This window comes from Mauremys mutica, chromosome 18 (genome assembly GCF_020497125.1).
Source record: "Mauremys mutica isolate MM-2020 ecotype Southern chromosome 18, ASM2049712v1, whole genome shotgun sequence".
Lineage (NCBI taxonomy): Eukaryota > Metazoa > Chordata > Testudines > Geoemydidae > Mauremys > Mauremys mutica.
In genome coordinates this window covers 16971016-16982794 of record NC_059089.1, presented here as the reverse complement: position 1 = coordinate 16982794, position 11779 = coordinate 16971016, and the positions used below count along the sequence as shown (strand labels likewise).

Below are 11779 nucleotides of genomic sequence, written 5' to 3'. Positions count from 1 at the left end.
CCTCCCCGAAATCTTGAGGACAGCAGCACAAAGCCCCTTTTGTTCAGACACCAGAGTCCAATTTAAAAAAAAACAACTCCTCAGGCCAGAAGCAGGATTGGAGTTTTCCCACCACCACATGTTTAGTTGCCCCAGAGTTAAAGGAAAAAAGGAGCTGGAAGCAGCTCCAAGTTTCCAGCCATCTTTCAGAAAAGCTTTCCTAGCAGAAGGATAGCAGCGAGCTCAGCTGGAGAAGCCTGAAAACTGTCAGCAGAGGAAACCAACTAAGTAACTTAATGCATCCTGTCTCAGAGCACTTTAAAAAGTGAAGCACGTTTAAAGCAGCAGGAGAGAAATAACCCACCTTCCCCCCCACACACACACACCTTCCAATTGAGGCAAAATAAGACAATTCCCTCAACACCACAAGTTCTTCTGGAGGCTCCTTATCACCCTTCATTCCAGCTAAAATGAGAGGTTTAAAATGGGGCATTTAGAATTAGAGCAACTCCATTCCAAAGAGTTAGTGTTACACCAACAACCAGGAAGTGTAAAGCAGGGGTTCTCAAACTGGGCGTCGGGACCCCTTCAGGTGGCCACGAGGTTATTACATGGGGGGGTCGTGAGCTGTCAGCCTCCACCCCAAACCCTGCTTTGCTTCCAGCATTTATAATGGTGTTTTATATATAAGTCAACTTAAATTTATAAGCGGGGGGGGGGGGTCAAACTCAGACTTGCTATGTGAAAGGGGTCACCAGTACAAAAGTCTGAGAACCCCTGGTGTAAAGCATTAACACAGATATTCCATTTTCAAACTCAAGGGTGCAGATCGAAGGCAGCAAGTCAGCCTTCTGCTTTCAGGTCCTGGGTTTTCCCTTTGTGGAGGACACCAGGTGCAAAATTTGAGCCCAGAATTGTATTAAATTAATCCCTCTTACTTGTGTTTTACACTGTGGGATTGACACACCCTTAAGCTACAGCAACACAAGCCAGCCAGGTTACAATGCAGCATTCATCTTCCCAGCCACGTAATCACCATTTCTGAATCACTGAGATAAACTGCCCTTACTAAGCAGTGGCTGCTGACACACTGTTTGCATTTTTCGCAGGAGTCCCACTGCCAAGTGAAGTCCAGCTGCTGATAGCCAGATGGGTAGATTCTCATGCAGCCAGTCACTGATGGCATGGAACATTCAGCAATTCCTGAGTTGCTGGTATGGTGGGTAAGAAACGGGAGGGATAGCTCAGTGGTTTGAGTACTGGTGTGCTAAACCCAGGGTTGTGCGTTCAATCCTTGGGGGCCACTTAGGGATCTGGGGCAAAATCAGTACTTGGTCCTAGTAGTGAAGGCAAGGGGCTGGACTCAATGACCCTTCATGGTCCCTTCCAGCTCTATGAGACAGGTATATCTCCATATTAATTTCCCTGTAGGACTCCTGGGGAGGAGAGGCATAGTCCCAATCCAGCCCCAGAGAGCAGGGCTACAAATAGCATTTGCCTAAGTGTTTCAGCAGTACACGCCACTGGCAGCAAGTTCTTGCTCCAGCAACATGTGACTCATGGTTGACTCAGCACACGAGCAAGCCTGCCCTGACAAGTACAGGGAAGAACATCTGCAGCAGAACAGAGAAAATCCAGATTGGAGCTTTGATCACATGACCTGATTTATGGTGGCATTCCACCCCATCCTGGAAGGAAGTGAGCCAGGGAATTTGGTGTTATCAGTGCAGTCCACACTGGAGCAACAATCCTAACATCAGCATGACACAGAGCTGCACAAACAAGGGTGACTTCTGACGACTTACTAGAATGATGCAAGCCAAAGAGACAAGCATTAGACTGTGAGCTTATGAATTATAAATGTACAAATCAGTGACTGAAGCAGGCTATCCACAGCTAGTCTTTTCTTCTTTTAGCTATGGGGAGTACAAGTGCTTAAAGGGCAGTGGAATTTTTCAACCATCTTATTCCATCAGGATACTATGGGTGTTTATGCAGAGATGTGATCTCTGCATTACTTTGAGGCTTTCAAGCACCACATAGAAGTTTAAATATAAACCTCTCCATTTAAACCCCATGATGTAACAAATTCAGAGTAAGATTCACAAGGTTTTTATCTCCATCTTCCATATAAATCATACACCCAAGAAGCAGGCAGGGGAACCGTGGACTGGTGTAGTGTCAACCCAGGCTCAAATGCACCAAGCAAAATCGTGATTTGTGCTGTTCAGATACCTAGACAGCCCTTACATCTCCTTTTCCTGACCACTAGGAATAACTGAATGAAGAGGACTTACTGGCACTTTGTGACTAGCTTCTAGGTAAAGGACAGGATCACTAAGCCTCGAGTATCAAACTTTGAGATGGCCTCTCCCCAAGCAGTCATTGAATTAGACTATTCAGATCTCATAGTTCAACTGTGGAAGAGATGAATGCAATCAGATGGAAACCAAGAGTACAACAGCTTTTTTAAAACTATAAGCACAGGAAACAAGCCAAAAAAACCTCTCTTGGTTGATAGATAACATGACCAGAGATCCACTCAGGATGGATAACCAGTGGTAAACCCAAGGGAGGCTTGGACAAACAGCAGCAGGAGGAAGATAAATAAGACACCAGTTATCCTGTGATATGTAACCTCAGTCTTTAAAAAAAAAAAAAAGGGAGGATAATCATATGATCACCTATTTGTCCTGCAAGTCTTGCATTCAGGATATGGGATTCCAGAAAACAGACTCCTCAAGTATTCTAAATCCAGCAATTGACACATCACGTTCAGATCACCACCAATCTGTTCTCATTAGTAAGAAGCTATCAGAGTTCTGAGCTGCCCCACATGGATCACCCAGAAACCATGTGTCTGATGAAGTGGGTATTCACCCATGAAAGCTTATGCTCCTATACTTCTATTAGTCTATAAGGTGCCACAGGACTCTTTGTGCTTTTTACAGATCCAGACTAACATGGCTACCCCTCTGATACCAGAAGCCAATGAGGCCAAAACTGTAAAAGAGAACATCTTACCAAGGCTAGGGTGACCAGATGTCCCAATTTTATAGGGACAGTCCTGATTTTTGAGTCTTTTTCTTATATAGGCTCCTATTACCACCCCCTAGTCCCATCCCAGTTTTTCCACACTTACTGTCTGGTCACCCTAACCAAGGACAGTATCAATGCCTTGCTGTGCACAGAGCCTGGGTCTTGAGGAAAAGCAGCTAGCACTACCTGCAATGTGTAAAGTTAATTTTGCAGTGAACATTGATGCTCAGTATGTAAGGAATAGGTGCTATTTTTACAACAGGGTGGGCATGGTAGAGTAGCTTTTAGTCTCTAACAATTTGATAGCAACAACAAGAACTAAAAAGGGTTGCACAGCCTCACTAACTCAATTGGATTCCAAGTCACAATACAAACTATACACAAATAGTTTAAAAAAAAGTGTCCCAAAAGCTTTTGATAGGCTCTGCCTCCTTCCTATAAACATAGGCTGTCATAACTCTGACTTGATAACAGTTTGTACCTATTAAGCCTGTGCTACACCTCAACTGACTCATTTGGAGATGTTATGCAGTCAAGAGGCTCACTACACTGCCTCTAGGTACCCCTTCTTTAAGGTACTAGCTGAGCTGGTGGTCTGTATCTGCCCCATGGTAAAAAAAAAAATAAAAAATCCTACTTGTATACAAGTTCTATAAACTTTATTACATATACTGCAGTGCTCCCTTCCCAGTGTCCCTTTGTATCCTTTTCCAAGTCCACCATTTATGCTTGGAACACCTTCCTCAAGTGCCAAACCAATTCTCTCCATTCAGTGCCCCTTTTAACAAAATCCATCCACAAAGCCCAACAAGCCACTGAAGTAGGAAAAGAAAGCAAGCTCTGCAGTACAGTGCTCTGAGGTTGGATGACATGCTGGCCACCCAGTAATTTGTTCATCTGAACGATACTGTAATTTACTGGGCAAGGGATCATCTCTCACAGATTTTTAGTCCATCAAGCACACTGAGTACTCAATATAATGTTAGAAGGGTTTAGACAGCCCATAATCCAGAATATGGTTATCACAACCTCAGCCTTTAGCAGGATTAATTAAGAAACTGTTTAATGCAGATTATTGGTAACAGTTCAAGATAAGGGCCAAGGACTTTGAGTGCCAGGATGGTATTTATGGTCTATTCAGAAAGAAGCTACATGCATTTTGATAACTAGGGTCAGTGGAACAAAAGATACTTAGGTACTATGCAATTTTGTAGGAGATGCACAGTATCTCTAACAGCTCAGAACATGATCAACATATGCAGAGGATTTTGCATTCTCTCTCATGCTATTGTGGGTGAAGAGAACTAGACAGGCAAGGACTCTCAGAGCTAATAGCTGACATTCCTTGACTGGCCACAAAGTTTCCTTGCTAAGCCACATGGAACTATTCACACCAGAGTGGAAAGCATTCCATTACCATAAAAGTCTCAATTCATGCTTCCACATGGAGTGCATTACCAGGAACGGACCAAGAGATGCCTGTATGGTAATGCAGTGGTTCAACACCCTTCTGCTTACAGACATCCACTCCATTAGTCGGAGGATAGGTTCAGGTTCCTATAACTGGGCGGTGGACACTTATGGAATGGAGCACCATTCAAGTTACAACTTGATTGCTACGTTCAGCTAACTCCTTCCATCTTCAAGCAGTGCCTAATGGGTAACAAGCCTGTAATCAACCCACTACTACTCTCTCCATCACCATCTGGCCCGCACATCATTTTCATTTGGTTTCATGCCAGCTATGACCCATCTCTACACTTGAATGTTGACTGTCCAAGTGCAATTTCAAAATACAACTGGTGCCACCGGGAATTTCACATAACTATAACTCCCCACTTAGGAATTGGACTGTAGCCTTACCCTGTGGCTGGATTCTGCTATCTGCACTTCAATTCTCTGTGCTGGAAGAGGATGATGTCCGTATGTGCTGGATCCTGACAGAGCACAGAAACACTGCATTCCCCAAGCGCCATGGGAGCAGCTTCCCTGAAATTAAACAAAGTCTTATCAGCAGAGAAAGTAACAGTGTCTAAGAGGTCCCAGGTTAACTCTGACAAGACCTTGAGAAAAGGTATCTGGTATGTCAGTATTTAAGTGCTTTAAGTGGTCACAGGGATCCAGGAAGAGACCCTCTAAGAAAGCTGGGAAGATCAGTGTCAAGTAGAAATTTAGGAGGTGGCAACTTGGCTAGCTATCAGGAAGGATTCTCTCCAAGCTCTATTAGAATATAATAAACAGCAAAAGCAGATATTACAAACATGTTTAAGAAAATCTGGGATGTTTACTAACATCCCATAACCTAATTGAGTCTAGTTGATGGAAAGAGGTGAACCTGTTAGCAGCAGCATGGACTTTGTTCTCTTCATTATAAATATTCTAGGTCTCTTTACCATGAAACTAGTGTCGTTATTTCTGAGCTACAAGCGTTAAGGCCTCATATGGGGGGGTAGGGATAGTCAGTGGTTTGAGCATTGGCCTGCTAAACCCAGGGTTGTGAGTTCAGTCCTTGAGGGGGCCACATAGGGATCTGGGGCAAATATCAGTACTTGGTCCTGCTAGTGAAGGCAGGGGGCTGGACTCAATAACCCTTCAAGGTTCCTTCCAGTTCTAGGAGATTAGTATATCTCCAATTATTTATTTATTTAACAGGACTGTCTCACTGTTATCAACCCCTCTGCCTGCTAAAGTTCTTTTCAGGCAGCCAACTTTGAAACCACTCTGAACATCACTATTGGACAAATCTTTGGAAGAGTTCACACACTTTTTTACTGTCCTGGTTTCAAGGTACAAGTGTTCAGTAACTAATCCACTTGCTTCAGTTGAGTAGCTAGAAAGAGGGTTATACGTGTATTACTCCAACCAAAATGGGGGTTGGATCAGTGATTGCAACTTGCCACCACTTGCAAAAAATCAGTGTGAGATTTTTAGCTCTTTTTGCTTGTGGGCAGCAGGGGTTGGAACCATAGGCAAGGAGGTGGACTTAGCTTTCAGGAGCTGATCTCCAACACATCACTGCAGTGACAAAGCAGAAAGGAATTGAGGATTTCAGAACATGTCCAGCTCAAGAAGAGAGGGCAAACAATCCAGGGCTGGAAGAGGTGGCTTGGTGAGGAATCAGATTGAAGGAGGAAATGGGGAAGATACTCAAGAATCCAAGGATTATGTCCTGAAGGGTCTCCCTATTTCTGTTCCTCAAATTTATTTTAAGAAATTCAATAATATTTTCAGAACATTTCTTTGGGGTGCAGTTAAGAAAACCTAGACTGGTTCAAAACAGATCAGAGCTCCACCTATCTCTGGAATTATTTAATTTTTCCACCAGGCATCTTTGTGGCTGTTTAGATATGATTGCACAGACCCCAACTTGGATTCAAACTAAATGAGAATTAGTATATCCTCTCTCTTTTTCAGGCACTGTATGATTGAATTAGTATAAATGTGATGGCTCCAGAGTTCCCACAAGAATGGGTGTGAAGCAAGCTTGGTCAAACCTGGCTAGAAAGTTCTGCTTCCATTCATGGTAAAATGGTCCTACAGAGCAGTGCCATCCTTAATTGATGGCAAAACCTTGATGTGGAGGCACTGGATAGAGTGAGGAATGATAACGGAGATGCAGCTAATTGACAGCAATAAATTTAAACCATTTGTAGGTCTTCAGCAACAATTTTGCTTGCCCTGCTTCAGAGCTAGAAACAATTTAATTGGATCGATTTACAAATGTATTTGGGCTGGATGCATTGGGAGCTCCAGAACTTTTATTACGTGGAGGAAACTTCCTGGATTTATTTGGCCAGCGGTATCCTTTTACAACTGTCTAGCCCCAAAAGCTCAGCCAAAGATTGATAATTTCAGAGTTGCTTAGAACAGAGATTTTTGATACACAACTCTCTGACCCAATGGAATACAATCGTATCTAATGTTAAAAAAGCAACTATACACCTGAGACTACATCTTATTCACAAAAAGACACTTTTTCAAATATGCTGGTCCCCCCATAGGTTAATAGTAATGGGCCTCAAATGCTGACTGCTGTTGGAAATGTAATTCCCTTGGTGCTACTTTAGTTTGTGTGTTTTGGGAATGCCCCATATTAGAAATTCTTGATATGAGGTAGGTCAAAGGATCAATTTGATATTGGACACTAAATTGGAGCCCTCCCCATTAAGTTTCATTCTTCGATATATTCCTGATACCTGGTGTTTATTTGGTAACAAGGCAGCATGGTTCCAACGTGCAGCTTTGGTTGCTAAAAAATTAATCCTGCAAAAAAATGGAAAAGTTGATCCCCACCTAACATTGGATGCCTGACTTGGTGATATGGCGGTCCCTTTTCAGAGGTCTAGGATTATCTTCAGGGTCTGCATTAGCTATGTTGCTTCCCCTCCCTTCCTTCCTTAAGCCTAATAATTTTTCTTTATTCTGTGCATTATGATGAATCTGGTATTTTGTCATATTTGGAAAAATACATATGTTATTTAAAAGATAATCCAACAATGCATTCCCTGATCCCAATTCACATAAAGTAAAATCTTGTATCTATAATATGTTATTTTAATGCTGGTGTAGACCATGAATGTGGTTGCTCCTACAAAATAATTAGAAGGACCTCTCCAAAGTCTTCACCCCATAGTTTCTTGCATTTCTTAAGCTTCCCAATTTCCACTGTGACTGGCTACCTCAAATATTTTTAGTGTTTTACTGACCTTCATTTAGATCACCTCCTCCCACAAAAGACTAGCATGACCCCAGCATAGTTGGCAGATGCAGCAACAGGGCACCTTGTTATTGTCATTGAGCTCTCTGATTTGAGTACACATGATGCACAGTTCACACAGTTCATCCTACTCTGCTTATTATAAGCTACTATAGCAACACCCCCTTCCCACCCTCCAATTCTGAGGGCTGTTCTCTACAAAGCAGGTTGGAAAAGCAACACAGTCAACCTCTTGATGCCAATATTGCCAAGAAAGATGTGGAGAACAGACTTCTTTCCCTCACCAAGAGATCTTTCAAAGCCCAAGCTAAACATTAAGACTAATAGCCACCTATAGGTATTTGAAGTCTATAAATGTATTTTAAGTGTATTTTAATTCTATAAATACAAACAGATTTTCCCAGTTATTTCACTTCCCTTTTCCAATTTAACAATACCTAATAAACTGTAGATTTCACAAGAGCCTGACATAGAAACCATATAAACAAGGGGGAAACAAAAGTTAATTATCTGATTAGTCAGCAATTTTCTATCTAACCCCAAGGCATGACCTCAGCTATAATTTTATGGAATTTAGCCACACCACACATTTCACCACCTTTTCTAGTTCAAGGACCCATCCATGTATTTTAACATTTTTCAGACAGGTTCCTGCTCCCTCCCGTCTCTCCTCCACCCCTAAACAGATCAGCGATCATTTCACCTACTCACTCAGATCCGCACATGGCCCTAGGTGCTCCCTGACTGTACTGGTGTCCACTGTCCCACCCACAACCCTACAGCATATAGCGGGAGGGCGTGTCATCAGTGACAACTACAACCACCACAAGATCTTCAACAGCTAGCAGCACCGGTTTCCAGGTAGGGACAGCTTCGGGGTGAGATTTCCCAGGAGTGCCCAGTAAGCTGGAGAACATTTGCACAGCCACCGGGTCCTAAAGACCAGCCTGAAGTCAAACCCAGAGGTGAGGGGGACTCTGTAAACTGTAGCCCCTCAAATCACACACACCCACCCAGATCCCCTTCTTCCCCTGCCCCCGGAGTCCCGACCCCACCTTCAGGTCACCCCTTTCCCTTGCCTCAGTTTCCCTTCCTCCCTGACTGTCCCCTCCACCTCCTCCATTTTCTCACCTCCATTCCTCTCCCCCGCCCTTAAACCTGCTCCCTGCCAGCCCCCCAGCCCTTACCCCTCTCCCCAGGAGCTTGTCTCCCCACCGGGATGCTCTGGAGGGAGGGAAGGAGGAGCCCAGCCCCGGGGCGTGCCGCAGTCCCCAGCCGCTGTCGAGCGGGGGAGCCCCGAGGAGCCCTCGTCCTCCGTCCGCACCCACCTGGCAGCGCCTGACCGGCTTCGTCCCCTTTGCTCGGGCTCCTTTTGTTTGGCCCTGACTGCACCACTCGGGCTGCTCCGCCCCGGAACTGACCTCACCCAGCCGGCATAGCCGCCTCCAGCGCTCCCTCAACGAGGTATGGGCGGGGGAGGAGGGATAAACGGGGGCGGCGCCATCTTTGTGCGGGGCACTTGCCGCGGTCGGGTTATTCAGCCATCTTTGTGCAGGGCGCGTTGGTTAAGCAAGGGGCGCTATGTTTGTAGAGGGCGCGTCTATTGCTGGCGGCGGAGGGGCTTGGGTGTAGCCATTTTTGTGAGGGGCAGCGCCATGTTTGCGTATGTCTCAGAGGCTTAAAGGGACAGTAACTCCATTTTTCGAAATCACGCCAGTGAATTGAACATATCCAGGTAGTCCCAGGGGTGCCTCCACTTTCCCCAGGGGTTAGCCAAAGGGTCTGAGTGTCCTTGGGCTGCACTCTTAGTAAGTACAACAGGAAATATTTGTAGGGACAAAAGGACTGGGTTGTGTGGGTCAGTGGAGGCCTATAAGGGAGGGGGCTCAGGGTTCAAATGTCATGGGTTCAAATCCTGCCAGGGCCAACTCAGCCCTTCCAAGGTGGATGAACCAGGTATCCTATGGCTCACCCTGTGCAAGTATTTGAGATAAAGTTGAGAGAATCAAGGTTATGATCTAAATGGATCCCAGGGCAGCTTTCAGAAGAACCAGGGTTTGCAGAAACACCCTTGGCTGAAATATTTCCTCTTCTGTATGCCAGCTGCTGCCCTTCTTCCCAGAAGTGGCTGCCTTTCACTGGTGCTGTACACAGGTAGGAACAAATTGATTCTTGGTGTTACCCTCTTGACTTCAGAGCAGTGATGCCAGGGATGACACTGACTTCTGCAATGTCACACCAAGGATGATTGTAGCCCTATAATTGTAAAGTATTTTATGATTAACAAGCACTATATCAATATTAAATGTTACTATCTAGTCATAATCTGGTTTGTTACAATGATTTAATTTAATTCTAAGTATAAGCAAATCAGGTTAAAGCATGTATGTCTGATAAGTGGGGATGGTGCCCAGTGACTGATAGTATATGCCAGTTTAACTCGTCATCTTTCAAAGAGGAAGAGTAGGAAGCAAAGACAGGAGGACCCAAGGACAACCTCAGAGTTTTGTTCAGACTTCTGTGATTTATGTGACATTAAGGAGGCTCTTACAGAGTGCAAATACCATACAAAACACAGATGTAGTTGTATTATTATGATTTATTTATTTTGTTTGTTTGTTTGTTAAATGCTCACAGCATGCTCAGTGCTGTGTAAGACACAAGGAAATGGACCCTACCCTGAAGAGTAACCTGTTTACCTGGCTGATTTTGTCTTGCGTCCTCTTCAAACTGGTAGATGCGAGGATGCTGCATAATTCCTATTATGAGATCTAACAGCTTCTTGGTAAATCTGTTCTTCATTGGTTTTGATTTAGGGCTAGGTTGTGCTCCTTTGAAGTCAATGGAAGTTTTGCAATTTACATCAGTGGAAGCAGCCTTGGTTCCTTCATGAGCTCCAGACAAAATCCGAAGTGCAGATAGATCATCGGTGGAGGCAAACATTTATTTATTTTGAATTCTCATAGGGTAATATTTCTTATAGCACAAAAAAAAATTGTATTCTTTATCAGCCCATTTCTTAGCAAACTGTTAGATGTCTAAAACTAACTGCATCTCTTTTATTAGTGGTCATGGTTTAGGCAATGGCTTGGCTAACTTGGGAAAGTATGGTACACTCTCTGGGCCTGATTATCTGCTGACTTGCACCATGTACATTCATTTGCACCAGCACAAGGTGAATAACAATTCACTACCATTCTGACCTGGTAGCATTTTACACCCACTTTCCCCGCCCACTTTGCACTGGTGCAAATAACTGCACAAAGTGCAGGGGAGTGAATAATCAGGGCCAGAGACTCCCAAGTGAGATAAACCATTGCATGCAACATGATCACTAATATAATAGATGTATATATATGTGACACAAGGTGCGTGAGGCAATATCTTGTATTGAAACAACTTCTAATGGTGAGAGAGACCAGCTTTCGAGCTTACACAGAGCTCTTCTTCATCTCAGAAGCTTGTCTCTCTTACCAACAGAAGTTGGTCCAATAAAAGATATTATCTCACCCACCTTGTCTCTCTAATATCCTGGGAACAATACAGCTTCAACAACACTGCATACAACCATGTATGTGTGTGTCAGTTACTGTTAGCTACAGTAACGCTAGTTGGTATTGTCATATAAATGGGTTTAAAAATACAAAGTTATAGAATCTCAGGGTTGGAAGGGACCTCAGGAGGTCATCTAGTCCAACCCCCTGCTCAAAGTTGGTAAAATTAGTGTTTTTAAAGAGAGTTTGCAATAATAAGGAGGAATTAATTTAAGATGTAGATTCTATAGCTTTTCCCTCTGGACCATATAAAGACTAATCCACATCCATTTACAAAATGGAACATTTCTAAAACCCCACTATATTTCCATTACAATCGCTCACCTCTGTGAGGTCATTTGGTAATGTAACATTTGTTGTACTGTGCCCTGAATAGTAACATCATTGCTGAATTGCAATTATGTCCCATGGTAATTTTGTGGCATCAGTAAAAGCAGGCTTCGAGGCACAGTACTTGATTCACTGAGGTTTATTTTAACTAGGATGACTC

At 43.7% G+C, this 11779-nt stretch overlaps 2 protein-coding genes across 12 annotated transcripts in view; one reads left to right on the top strand and one right to left on the bottom strand.

The window, feature by feature from the left end:
• LRRC8A (leucine rich repeat containing 8 VRAC subunit A) overlaps window positions 1-9255 on the bottom strand; it is a 29256-nt gene extending 20001 nt beyond the window's left edge. The window contains 2 exon segments of the mRNA XM_044993194.1: window positions 4882-5007; window positions 9064-9255. The gene's annotated coding sequence lies outside the window, so the exon portion shown is untranslated.
• The window catches only part of LOC123352717 (putative methyltransferase C9orf114), a 33330-nt gene continuing 30112 nt past the window's right edge, over window positions 8562-11779 (top strand). For 2 of the 11 annotated variants that reach the window (XM_044993204.1, XM_044993197.1), the window contains exons 1-2: window positions 9708-9889; window positions 10552-10702. Coding sequence is in view for 1 of the 11 variants with exons in the window: in XM_044993203.1 (XP_044849138.1) it covers window positions 9638-9691 (54 nt within the window). In the remaining 10 variants the exon portion in view is untranslated. The other 9 variants (XM_044993205.1, XM_044993199.1, XM_044993207.1 and 6 more) reach the window with 7 other exon arrangements.